This window comes from Brassica napus, chromosome C7 (genome assembly GCF_020379485.1).
Source record: "Brassica napus cultivar Da-Ae chromosome C7, Da-Ae, whole genome shotgun sequence".
Taxonomy (NCBI): Eukaryota; Viridiplantae; Streptophyta; class Magnoliopsida; order Brassicales; family Brassicaceae; genus Brassica; species Brassica napus.
In genome coordinates, this window is record NC_063450.1 from 13,771,120 (window position 1) to 13,785,163 (window position 14,044).

At 38.0% G+C, this 14,044-nt stretch overlaps 1 protein-coding gene across 1 annotated transcript; it reads right to left on the reverse strand.

The window, feature by feature from the left end:
* Positions 1-796: 796 nt before the first annotated feature.
* Positions 797-4,376, reverse strand: LOC125590211 (protein PHLOEM PROTEIN 2-LIKE A8-like). Its single transcript, XM_048763510.1, has 3 exons — positions 2,571-4,376; positions 1,904-2,128; positions 797-1,436 (listed from the first exon to the last, which is right to left on the reverse strand). Exons 1-3 carry the CDS (start codon positions 3,050-3,052, stop codon positions 1,070-1,072), a joined length of 1,074 nt encoding a protein of 357 aa, XP_048619467.1. The 5' UTR covers positions 3,053-4,376; the 3' UTR covers positions 797-1,069.
* Positions 4,377-14,044: the final 9,668 nt, after the last annotated feature.

Here is a 14,044-nt window from a genome sequence, read left to right on the forward strand (position 1 = left end):
TCTTTACACATGGAGGTATGCCATATCATGGCGTTCCATGAAACAAACCATCGCGGCCACTTCATCTAATCACTCCGAAATCTTGGCCATACATGAGGCCAGCCGCAAGTGTGTTTGGTTGAGGTCGATGACCCAACACGTCTGAGCTGATTGCGGGATGGCCGAGTACAAAAAGCCAACTGTGATGTATGAGGACAATGCTGCGTGCATTGCTCAGCTCAAGAACGGTTACATAAAAGGTGATAGGACGAAGTACATATTGCCTAAGTTCTTCTTTACTCACGAGCTTCAGAAAGCCGGTGAGGTCCAGGTCGTCCAAGTACGATCCAGTGACAATTCAGCTGACCTATTCACCAAGGCACTTCCTACCTTCACGTTCAGGAAGCTCACGCATCAGATTGGGATGCGTAGGCTGAAGGACCTCCACTGAGGTTCACATCAGGGGGAGTAGTACGTGTTGTACTCTTTTTCCTTAATCGTGGTTTTTTCCCACTGGGTTTTCCTGATAAGGTTTTATTGAGGCAATATTAAGCGTATTACAATCCCTGTATGGTTATGGCATCCAAGGGGGAGTGTTATAAATGAATTGGTGGATGTTCATAACCGGCCCGGTCCATAACCGGCCCATACGCTTAGAGAGAAAGACGGCCCAACCCTAGAGAGAGAGAGGCGGCCGCGAGACTTGGAGAGGAGAGAGAGGCGGCTACAACTTGCATATTTCCTAATTCGTTTATGTTTATGATTTGTAATATTTCCTATTATTGTATTTACATTTATCTCTCTTGTAACCTCTATATAAAGGGAACACTTATTCATTAATAATGTACAGAAACTATACAATCCTAAGTTTCACAAACAAGTGTCTCATTTTGCCAATTTTCACTTTTTATTATTGTGAGAGGGGTGGGGAATAGAAAAGACAATGAAGAGTGGCATCAATATTTTTAGTATGAAGGCATTGACTTGGTCCTTCAAAAAAGAGAAAAATATAATGAAGCAAATATTTTCATGGGATCAAATGTCTCGTACAGAGTTTTACACTTATGGGTGTGGTTGCATCGGCCCTTGCTTACTCCACAGGACGAATTATAGCACCTTTAACCAGAAGCCCCGTCATCCGAATGTTAGACTGGTGCTGATACAAATAGATAGCGATCTTCTCTTTATGCGGCTGTGCATCGAAAACTCCCGCCTGAATTTCAATCCACTCGTTTTTTATGAGATCAATAAACTGAAATTCCCGCTGTTGCAGGCCGTTATCGGGTACCATTAGTTGCGCTGTTGCCGGATTGTTCCATCTTGTCATTGTATCCTCTACTTTGACTACAAAGACCACCTCGTATCTTGTCCTATATATCAGTTCTTTGGTGTCGAACTTTCCGCATACTTCCACATAATAACATCTTTTCATCTTTGCAATTTCAATGGCCGCCTCACTAGCATAATTTAACGATTATCAGGTTCTCTATAAGAAAATGATTTCACATTGTACAAAGGCATAGCAACATATATACATGGTATGAAAATAAGAACAACTATATATAATTTCACTAAAATTTAACGGTATATCCCTTTTATTTTTATTTTTATTTTTTAAATTAATTATTTTTCATTTGTGTCAAAAACTAATTTTAGTTTTTCGGAATATGACTGATCACAATATTTATTTTGGTCAATTGATTCCGGGCAGCGCGCATAGAATAATCACCTAGAATTTATATTAAAGTTTCCCTCAAATGTAGGTTAAAAAGGTGGTCTTAAGCACAAGGAGATCTAATTTTTTCTGGTATAATATGTATAGTAGTAATTAATAGACTAATAGGGAAATTAAAGATCTGATCAAGACATGGATGTTACGTTGTCGAAAATTGTATATAGTATGAACTCGTAAGAAAACTCTTACTTTGGTGGCTCGTATATAGACTCAAAGATCCAATATCTTGCATTGTGAGAGCCGCTTATCTTGAGTTGTCTTACACTGAACATGGCACGCTGGAAATTTACGTCCGGCTGTTGTACTTGAATAGCTTGGGGCTGCCCTCTTTGATTTGAATTTCCTTCTATATGCTCAAGCACTCTCTTAACCTCCACGACTATTGACTTTATAAAATCCCAATCTGTCCTGTCACTATCATAAGACAAGAGTGGTTCACGAATTCCACAACATTAGAAGAACAAAAAGAAGATAAAGAAGCAGCCGTAAGAGGCTTTTTTAGACGAAAAGTGAGTTTTGGTTAGTTGTTTTCTGACCCTGATGTTTGTAAAGATGCCTTGAACCATACATTTAGTTCAACCTCTTATATTAGAATTAATAATGTTTTCAGCTTGTCGTGATAATATATCATTCATCTAACAACCAACTTGTGGGTAATATCAATTAGTAATCAGTTTACGACTTGAATTGTTAGACTGAAACCCGAACGACAACTACTTGGGGCTAATCGTACATGTTATTAATTAGCTTGCCTTTCTAGTTTGACAATTGACATAACAGTTTCAAGACAAATTTGAACTTTGATTCAGGATATAAGATATTAATTTAATAAAGAAAGAAGAAAGGGGAGGAGAACCTGTTTTCTGGAAATGGCAAACCAAACTTTTGGGGAACAGATGCTAAAGCTTCCTCCCATTTCCGGGTTCTATCCAGATCGTGTGTATATCTGCTCTGTAGATTCATAAAACTTTCTCCAAAGTAACCTTGAAGATGTTTAACAACGGAAGGTTCTATCTTGTAAAAGATGGGAATCACATAAAGATTGCCAAGATCCATACATTCTTTGATCTTTGCCAGCTCATCCAAGCACCATTCCGAATTGGCGTAGTCCTTGGAGAAGATCACTAGCGCGATTTTGGACTCTTTGATTCTCACGAACAGGTTCTGTAGATCCCTCCCTCTCAGCTCCAGCTCGTCTATGAAAACGTTAATGTTTTCGTTTTTCAAGGCCGGCTCGAGGAAGCCAATGAAGCCTCTGCGTAGCTCTTGTCCCCGGAAATTGATGAAAACTTGAGGCCTTGTTGACTTCCATCCAATACCGGAAGAAGAAGCCGCCATGACCAATTCTTGTAGTTGTTACAAAACATATGTTTTGAGCCATATTGTAATCCATGTTAATAGATGACATATTCTTTTCAGTTGACAACTTGCTTAATAATTATCTCCATGACCGAAGTAATTATTTAATCCTTGTAGGCTGCAGAGGGTCTTCTTCCCAGTCTCCGTAAATTATTTAACCCAAGTATCAAATTTAGAATTGCAACGAGAGAGAATATGTCCATAATTGTTTTCAATGCTCCTTAATTATCCCTAGTATATTAAAAGAAAAGAATTATCATTTAATGTTTTCACACTACATTGAACACGTGTCAGTCTCACATCAATTTCAATTTGAGTATGCATGTCGGCCTCACAGCCATTTAACAATTAATGCATGCATATACTATTTTTTTTAATTCTACCACATACAATTTAATGTGTTCACACTAATTTGTTTTTAATCAGTTCATTTTTAGTTTTTCGTATTTTTAACATTTGTATTAGTGAACGGAATTTCTCTATGTACAACTACTAAATAATATCATTTTAAAAGAAAAAAATTGCAAAATGATTAAGATTCACATCAACTAAAATGATGGAATGAGAATGTTTTTAAAGATTGAAAGTTTTGTATCTTGCCGAACTTAGCCATGATTGAGGCTTCTGTACACCAAGACAATAAATAATGGACAATTTTCTCAAATAGCTATTTTTAAGTTTTTGTTACAAAAATAGCTCTCAAAAACTAAAATGACTAAAATAGCCTCTTTTAATTTTAAAATTTTTAACTTTTAATTTTTATTTTTAAAAATTTGAAACCTCTTCCCCAAAGTCTACCATTTAACTCTAAATCCTACGTCTAGATTAGTTAACCCTAAGGGTATAGATGCATATTTTACCCTTTAACAAAAAAAAATTTGGTCATTTTTCTCCTTGAGTTCTATTTTTTGTGAAAATAAACTAAAAAGGGATATCCAAGAGAATTTCTCATAAATAATTGTAATTGGTTATGAATTCAGGAAATTAAGGTAGAAATACCACACACAAAATCAGATCTTTAGTTAAGCCAAATATTGTTTTTGTTCACGAAAGTTTTCCTATCAGAGCAAAAATTAAAAACATAATCAGATTGCAAGAAAAATCAAAAATCAGAAAAGTTTTAAAAGAAAAGGAATTTCGTGAAATCGATTGAAAAACATAATTCAGGTGCTAGATGAATAGATCACATTATAAGAAAATACATGTTATTGGTTTTAGACTACGTAAATTTTGCAACATACCCAAAAATATGGACACCATTCTAAACCATTTTTATTAGTATTTTTAAAGTATAGTCCAATAATTATGTATGTTAAATAAACTGAGAATATTTGTTTTACATTTATTTTATTTTACTTTTTATTAGTAGAAGAAAATAAGTCTGGGTAAAATATATGGATCCAAAGAACCAAACTGGACTAGATTTGAAAGCAATACTAAGCACAAACTAAAAGTGATTAATTACTCGAATCGATTTAAAAGTGTAATATCCAGATAACCATACCCGAATCTGATCCAAAATAAAATATTTTGGATACTAAAAATATCTAAATCACAATTATATATTTAAATATGTTAATTATTTTAAATTTTATATCGATCAGATATTCAAAAATATGAAAATACCTAAAAATTATCAACATATTCACAAGTAAATATATAAAAATAACAGAAAATGCTTAACATACTCAAAATATTTATTTGTTCTCCATCCAAATATTTAAATTGTACTAATTTTTATATAAATTAAAATATTTAGGTTTACATTATTCAAACTTTTACGTTTTATATTATTTTATTTTAATATTAAGTATATTTGGATTTTTGTTAAAAATACATTATTAAAATGAGTATTCGAACTTAAATCCGAACCAGACCCGCAATGATTCGAACCAAATCCAAACCAAAATTTGTAAATATCCGAGTGCGATTTAAATGTCTAACCTTAAAAATCCGAAATCCGAATTGATTAATTGAATCCGAACGGATATATGAATGGTCATCACCAGAAAAAAAACTGTACAAAAAATTCTTTAGTACAACATAAAATAAATAATCTATTAAACTATTTCACTCTGCGCGTTACTACTACCTAATACTATGTGTTAAATTAAAAATAAAATACACTCTTATGTGAAATACCTAGAACTTGGATATCCACGGAACAAGCTTTTCAACACATAAGTTATTAGAAATTATTTGAACAAACTCAACAGTCTTGTTCAATAAGGTTTACATGACTACACACACGCAAATCATGGCTGGCCTATTCCTAACTACCCCAAAATCCAAGTCTTCAAACCTTTTTACTCGTTACACACGTCTTAACAAGTCTTAATCCTTTAAGAATTCTAGAACATGTATGTCTCTCAGCCGGCTATGCCTTTTTTCATTCTTGATCGCTTCTAATCTCATCTCACTCACTCGTCTTTTATACACATTCCATAAACATCGCAATCTCGAATATACACATTCCTTAAAACATCGCAACCACGTCCTTAAGTTGATTTTGCAAATCCCAACCATATCATCCTCAGCTCAATATTCTTGAGCTTATATTCTCCCCCCTTTTGTCTGCATATGTCATCTCAGCTCTAAACCTGCAAAAAAAAAAAATATACATACTCGAACCATACAAGGTTTTAATAGTTAAGAACAATATTCCAAAATGAAATCCATACATCCCAAAAGATGCCTAGGTATTCAGTTTAGTGATTACAGACCATAAAGAAAAAATAAAATAAGAGTTCTAAAAAAACATAAGTGCTCCGAAAAATCATAAGCTAAACTGAATATAACTCCCCCTGAATGAGTAACTTAATCAGACAAAATCAAACATTAAGTGATCGCTTCACTCGATCCTTCGACGACCTCTGGGTCCCCTGTGATTGAGAGCTGGATTGTCAGCAGCTATCCCCCAAATTTGAATGGCCTCACCAATGAGTTCTTCGCCTCCAGGCAGCACCCAAATTTCCTTCCGAAGCGTCAGATGCTGGTAGATCAGATAAGGAAAGACTATCTTCTTGTCCTGATCGTACTGTCGATTGTACACAAAGTCGGCGAAAATAATAGCTTTGCGGTTGATGATAGAAAACAGAAAGCATAGGCGATTCTTGATCATAGCATCCGTATCATACATAGGTACCCAGTTCAGTTCACAGACATGGTACATGATCTGATAAGGAGAGCGAAAAGCAGTGAGAGAGAAACTACTCCATCCTAAGCAGCGACAACCACTCAGAAAAATAATTGTCTGAGTCAGATCAACATTCTTCCAGTAAAACGATTGGTTAACTGATGGCGTCAGAAGCATCTGCTTGATCACAGTGGGATCAAACACAAAGTGTACCCCCTTTATGAACACACCATCTGCTGAGTTAGGCATGGGCAAATAATCCAAACCCGAACACCCGAACCGAACCCGGTCCGATAAAACCGGTTCGGGTCGGGTTCGGATCCTGTTGAAAAACCGAACGGAACTGTTTATTTGTTATGTCGGGTGTCGGGTCGGATCGGTTATAAACCGAAGATCCGATTGGTTACAACCAAGACCCGAACTTATGAAACCCTAAGCCCTCTTTCTCCTTTTCGATACTCGATCAATTCTCTGAGATTCTCACCTTCCTAAAGCTTTGATCTCCCTAAATATTCTCACCAATTTGTTTCCTTACTCTGAAATATCTTTAATCATCACAGCTTCTTGCATCTCACCAAATCTCCTCTTCGATTTGAAACCGAAACCCTAATCCTAAGATCCTATATATGTATCTACGACCTAATCTCCTTCTCCATAACAGAGCTCAAGTAATCAATCAAAGGTATTCAGACTTATTTTGAATAGTCTTGATGCTTGTCTCTTCATTTTTTACTTTCAGGTTTAAATTTTAGAGTAGTCTCGATGCTTGTTAATTATGAGTAGTCTTGATTCTTCTGTATTCTTAGGAGTTAGAAGTCTCGATGCTTGTCTCTTCATTTTAGTAGTCTCGATTCTTCTCTATTCTTAGTAGTTTTGATGCTCTTGTCTGTTCATTTTAGTATATCATAACCGAGGATTTGTGTGTTCGATAAGATGCACATATTGTGTAGAGTATATCATAATTGAAGTTACTTGAAGCAAGTAATTTGATGCTTGATCCGTGATAGTTAGTCAACTGTGTTTCAATCCTATATTGTCTAACTCAATTTGTCTTCACGCGTGTTTGATTTGTTTATGCGCTTAATGTATATAAGTGATATACCATGAATTTTATCCACTTTCATCCATGGTATATAAGTGTTTTAAGATATAATAATTATGTTTTGGAGTGTTTTTAGAATATTTACAGGTTCAGGTACGTTCTGGAGAAATATGGTGATTTTGGAGCCTTTTGAGTGTAGAGCTGCATAGACGCGTCAAATGTCTAGCTATTTATGGAGACCTTCCCACCGTTATATTGAGCGCATATTTGGACACAAAATAGAGATTTGCGTTAGCTTTCCAATGTCAGCGGGTTGAGGTAAATCAGCATCCTGTAGCAGCAGTTATGCCCGTTTTACTGAAGAATGGCCAGTCTGCCTCGCGAGAGAAAGCTGTCGAGGAGATGATGGACTGTCGATCGATGAAACAGCATTGGTGACGGTCGACAGTGATGCCAGAATATGGGCTGAGCATATTTTTTGACCTACTGAAGCCCGAAGCAACCACAAATTACCAAAATACCCTTGGACGACCTAAAACCCTATTTATGTGTTTTCTAAGCCATTATTAACGGCTAAGCTTTCTATTATTCTTGTTCTAGGTTAGGAGAGAAAGGAGGAACTCCTTAAGAGTTCTCCTGGAACTCCTTTGGTTTTTATTATCTATTATATTGCAGTTTTATATCTATTCATCTATGATTTTCTGTGACAACTTCATGTCTGAATAGATCCACCTGTTAGGTTTAGGATTCAGATAGGTTATGTGGGATTAGTGATGTTCTGCGTTTTACCACATGCCAATTAACCTAATGTGCACGCTACCACAATCGAATGGTATATCGATGCAGTATTTTAAGATCGAATTCACAGAGAACTAGTGATCTATAACACTAAGAATACACAAATCTCTTTAATCTAAGCAAATAGGAAGGTGGAGTGAATTCTAAGCTAATGAAATATAAAGACAACTAATAACTACTACTAGAAATAAACTAAGAAAGACAAGCTCTTGGGTAAGGTAATCGATCAGAGATGATTGACTTCAGATTTAGATACCAGACATCATCGACTAACATATGCTCTAAAGGTCTAGATCTCATTCAGATATATTAATCCACTTCCGTGACAGAAATCCTTATGCTTATCATGAATTAAACAACAATTTCCGTTGGCCTAACGCAATCAAGCATGCATGAACCACAAGTCTACTAACCACTTAACACCTTGGGCATCAACTTCCGTTGGCCAAATCCGTAAAGGACAATATTAGGTTGGTTCAAGCATTTTAACATACAACTTTCGGGCGTGAAATAGCTTAAGATCTAAACTAGAGAGATCAAGTCCAATCTAGCATTAATAACACCTAACAAGCTTAGAATAATGTTAATCTAATCATAAGCATCATCAATTTTCCATCTTTCACTCTAATCCACCCACCCAAGAACTCTAAAAATTTACTCACTATAAGCCATAGAAACCTAAGAATCTATCACCGATCCTTGAAGAATCATGTTTAGAGAAGAGTAGGAAGATATAAACAAGACAATTACTTAGATTAATATCAAGAAGTAATAAGAGTTTTCAGATCTAAAAAGAGAGAAAATGTGGCTGAGGTAGCTTAGGGTTTTTGTTAGCCTTAACCACATATATATAGGCAAATAAAAATAAGGTTCAATCGCTAAACGCTAGGTCTCAGAATCTGAACGCTATTTGATGCGATTGCGTTTTGTAAACAAAACGCGTTTTGTCTTCTTCATCACTGCGTTTTGAGCTCGGGTCTCCATCTTCCGTCTACTCCGCAGGCCTGCTCGTCTTGCCGTCGATATCTCCTCATGCCGGAACCACCATGGTCGCAGTCGAACGGCCTCTCTCCGCCATCTTCGTCATTACGAACCGAGGGATCGGATCGAGCAACACATCTCTTCTGAAGCGGCCGTTTTATGCTTTGCGGACCAGAAGCTTTCATCTTCGATCGAGGAAGATGAACCGAGCAAGGTAGACCGCTTCGTCGTCTCGGGAAAAAGGGAAACCAAGCTTCGGCCGAGAGACCAGATCGAGCACTCCGTCTTCTTCAGATCGAACGCTTTCAAGCTTTCGATTCATCCATGGCCATCTTCTGCATATTTGCACCTTTGGTCCCTGCTCTTTTAACAATTTACAGTTTGACCCTAAAACTTCTATTGTGTGCGGATTAGTCCTCGAAATTGCTCCAAAACTTTAGACTTCGCATTCCGACCCCTGTTTATGCAATATGGACAAATGCAACATCTAATGACACCTAAATGCATTGATTAAACACTAAAATGACTAAAATCAATAGCTAAAAACATTTAAAGAGCTATACATCAACTCCCCTAAACATGCTTTTTTGCTTGTCCTCAAGTAATCTCAAAAAGAGTAAGGGAAAGATGTTGAAAATAGGGGATATAGAACAACGGAATTCACATTCAAGATTCAGCCCAATGTCCTTCAAAGTAGTTATAAATTGCATCACCTAAACAATCTATCAAATATGATTCATATTGGCAACACAACTCAAACTTTACTCTAGAAACCGGAACCAGATTGCAATAACCTCAAAGCAATTCCCTACATTCATTTAGATATTAAGTGCAGTCTTGCAAAGGGAGTATCAATCATTCTCATTTGGTTGGGTTCAAGGCTTTTGTAGGTGGCTCACGGTTTTTTTTTTTTTTTTGTGACTTTCTCTCAAACAAAGAGCAATTGACATTACACAAAATTTATTTAAGAAAGAGAACAATTCATGCATACAACAATTGATTCTCTTTTTTTTTTACCCAATCCTAAGATATATGCAAGTTCTACCCATTTGCTTAATGTCAAACTTTCAATCTCTCACCCCAAACCCAAAAATCTTTCTTTATTTTCACTCACCCAAATGAACTTGGTTTTTCTTTTGCTAATTTGCTAGGGAAATCTTTTTTTTTTTTTTTTTTTCACTTTGGCTCTTTTCTTTTTCTTTTGCCCCCACTCTTATATTTTTTTTTCTATGCATTAAGGGGGATTTCTTTTCTAAAACTTAGAGCTCTTTCTTTTTACTTAAATCCCTAGCAATTTTTCTTCTCTTTCTACACTCTCCAATTCATTTTTCTTTCTTTTATTCTTTCCCAACAAGCTTAGACTTAAAACTCTTCCCAATCCCACTCTCAATCCTATATGCTAGCCATAACGAGGTTCCAATAGCTAGCCGTAATGAGAAACAACCATTGTCGTTCCCAATACTCTCAAGATTTTGCACATGTCAAAAGCTATCAAGAAAATGCTTCACTCAAGCAAACATATGATAGGTTTAAAATGAAGGTTAAGGTCAAATGGTGGGAAGAGATGATCGGGTTAGCAGAAGATTGGCAAAATGGGTAAAGAAAACCCGAGCTTAAGCCATGAGAATGCATTTCAAACCCCAAAGCAAGAATAATACATTCATTTGCAAGCCAAATAGTCTTAGAGTTGCTTCAAGATCATGCAGGTTTCACAAAGGTAGGTTTCTTCAAGAAGGAGTATTCTAGATGTGAAAGAAAGATAAAGCAACAAACAACTACTTCAGAGGGCATTTATCAAATCTTAAGCGCGAACTCATACAAATTCATAATCCCCAATGCAAATGAATGCAATCCTATATGCTCTAAACTCGATCCTAACATGCAAATGATACAAAATGAGCTATATGATTGTTTTTGGTTTTTGAAAAATTCGAAAATTTTCAAAAATTTTAGGTTATTAATATATTTTTTTTAATGCAAAAATGTATGAAAAATGCAATGCATGAGACTCAAGAAAACAAAACAGAGCACAAGGTGCGATAGTTGGTCTCTCCCCCAAACTTACTTCACACAGTCCCTTGTGTGAGAGTAACGGTGAAGAAAAGACCAAAAGAGAAAGAATAAAACAAAATCTAAGTATGAACAAAGTTGGAATATCACTTACTTGAAGCTTGGCTGGTTCAGAGCAGGGTAGACAGAGAAAGTATATTCTTTTGACTTTTAGCGGTTTTGATTGACCTTTGAAAGATAACAAGGGACTGCCTCCCAAGTGCGCTTGTTTTAAGTCTCTAAGCTTGATTACATAGCCTTTTTAGACAAGAGATGGCCCACAGAAGTCCTTGTTGCAACATCCCTGATCACCGGGATCATACTCATCGTAGAACCATCCCCTGAATTCGTTCATCCTGATTTCCTCAAATGGAATCACCTTTGGATCATCGACCTTCAGCTCTTTGGTGGAGAGAATACCAAAATTATTCTCAAAGGACTTATCCACTGGAGACTCTTCTTCTTCTACCTCCTTAGAGGATTCTTCAGTGCAGATTGCTCGATTCTCCGTAGACTCTTCATGTCATGTCCCTGATCCTAGATAGGATCGCAGGATGGACCATGGTACATGGAGACGCACCAAGTCAGGTCATCTGACCTGAAACCAGGTGTATCATGGTCCAAACTGATGGTTAAGTGATTCAGGACATGGATACTTGATCATCAGAAGAAGGAAGGAAATAAAGGAGAGCTGGACGAGTAGACGGACAGCTGGGCGTGGTCCGGGTCAAGCTCATCCAGCTGGGTAAAGAATGTGACCAGCTCACCTGGAGTTGTTCAGCTCACTGGAGCTGAAGGACTAGCTAGGTCAGCTGAGACAGCTAAGGGGAAGCTCATCTCAGCTCACCGAAGTGTTCGGGTCCAAACCAGTGCGGACAGTCCGGACGGTTACCGGATCGGAACCCCGGTCCGGGTATGTGCCAGGTTGGATCGATTGGACCATGATTGGGACGATCAGACCAGGACGTCCTACGGAGTAAGGGAATGTTCCCTCCGTGTCTAGGACGTGTCCCAAAGGGGCAGTTCACCCCTGATTCACGAACAGGTGCCAATTGGAGCGGTTGTGCCCTTTCTCTCTCTCATTCGTACCGGTTCGCCATGGGAAGTTGGGAACCGAGTTTCTCTATAAAAAAGAGAGCCTCTGCCATCGAAAATGGCATCAGAAGACAGAGGGAAAACTCTGCCAAAATCGAGACAGAGAGATAAAGAAAGAAAGAGAGCATCGGACCGTGGGGGAGATTTCCGACCAAGGCACTGTCCGATCAAGACTGACTGGAGACCAAGGATGGATACTCGACGGAAGGAACAAGAGAAGGACCAGGAGAAGGAGAACCCTCCAGGGGAACGTACGCCTAAGGTCAGTGATGCTTTCCATGGTTCATTGTCCGCCACCGCGGCTAAACCGGCCTGATGTGTGGGACGGTTGTGTTGGAAGTATCCTTTCTGTCTTGTCTACTTGTTATTCTTACTTCATCTATAATCTGATCGAGTCTGTGGGTTCAGACTCAACAAGGCCGAACCTTGGTCTTGGCCGCTTAGGAGAAATCCTCCATGGCCTTGGTTTGGAAGGTATGATCGGATCCCATAGTTCCTGAAGGATTTGAGGGGATCTGATGATTGATTCTTCTTAGTGGGTATTTATAATGAATTATCATGGGTTTAAATGGAATCAATCGAATTGATTTAGAGATGATCAGTTGAGGCCGGTTTGGTGAATCAGTGTCGAGATCAGTGGGATCGAGACCGGTTCTGTGGAATCCGACTTGGCCATTCTCTAAGTCTTGAATTATCATGAGTTTACATGAATTTTAATTAGTTTTTCCATGTATATTTGAGATGGTCATTTTCTGGCCTGGTGTGGTTTGATAGTTTAGGATCGGATCCATCCATGCAATTGATTGCTATTGTTGATGATAAATCTAACCAAGTGTTTGTGTGTGTTTTGTGATGGATCCAGATACCACATGTAGTCGTGGAAAAGCCAAGGAACCGTGAGGATCTCAGCCGTGGATGGGATGTGTGTGTGGTGGACAAGTCGTTTGTAATATTGGATATATGTAGCCTATTGTGCAACCTTAAGTATTATGTTCTAGCCTAGTGTGCATTGAATGATGAACGAATGAATACTATGTATGAATCACATTTGACTTAGTTATATATATGAAATCATTTGCCTTTAGTCCGCTGTGTTTAGTTGTTTGATTGTATGAACCTCGAATAAATGTTAAACACTTAAAAATATGGTCTAGAATCCGGACTTAAGCAACACGAACTGACTTATAGTCTGTAGTAAGACCGCGGTTCGGTTGGATTAAGATATCCAGGATCGGGCCTTACAAGTTGGTATCAGAGCATGCTTGATTCTAGGATTTGTTGGGTTATGGTGCACACACACATCCGGCTGTTGGTACTCGCGGTGAGGCTATGGTATTAACCTTGTTGATTTGGTTGTTTTTGTTTAACCTTTGGATTGTGTAGAGGTTTGTAGTTTCTGTTATGAATTAACCTCTTGTTTGTGTTGTCTATCCTAAGGGTACGAAGAAGAGATCAAGGAGAGGAAAGGAGGCTGCGGGAGGATCCGGAGCAGTTGTGACTGACATAGTCAATCCAACACCATTGTTGCCAACCACGGATGGACTGGTGAACAATGAAACCGGACTGCCACAGGGACCAATCCTACCTGATGAACCACGTGTGGAGATTCCTGAGGATCAGGATATGCAAGATCGTGAGGAAGATGCGGAGTCATCTTATGCTGATGATCATGATGATCAGGTTGGCCATACGGTTGGTGGCGGAACCAGACCCGAGGCTATTGTGGTTGAACCTTCCCTAAAGGATGTTCTGGATGCCATGAAGGCCATGGGAGATCAGCTGATTGCCTTGACTCAGACCTTTACCCCGTTGGTGAACTCGTCTGTGGGTCAGGCTAATCCTCCTGCCCGTGTAGCCACACGGACTGCCG

What these genes read in the sequence shown, in the direction of transcription:
- LOC125590211 (XM_048763510.1), bottom strand. Translation starts at nt 3,052, where the DNA reads ATGGCGGCTTCTTCTTCCGGTATTGGATGGAAGTCAACAAGGCCTCAA. An exon ending in TTGCCATTTCCAGAAAACAG is followed by an intron (nt 2,129 to 2,570) that starts GTTCTCCTCCCC and finishes GTCTTATGATAG; the next exon opens with TGACAGGACAGATTGGGATT. An exon ending in TCTATATACGAGCCACCAAA is followed by an intron (nt 1,437 to 1,903) that starts GTAAGAGTTTTC and finishes AAATTATGCTAG; the next exon opens with TGAGGCGGCCATTGAAATTG.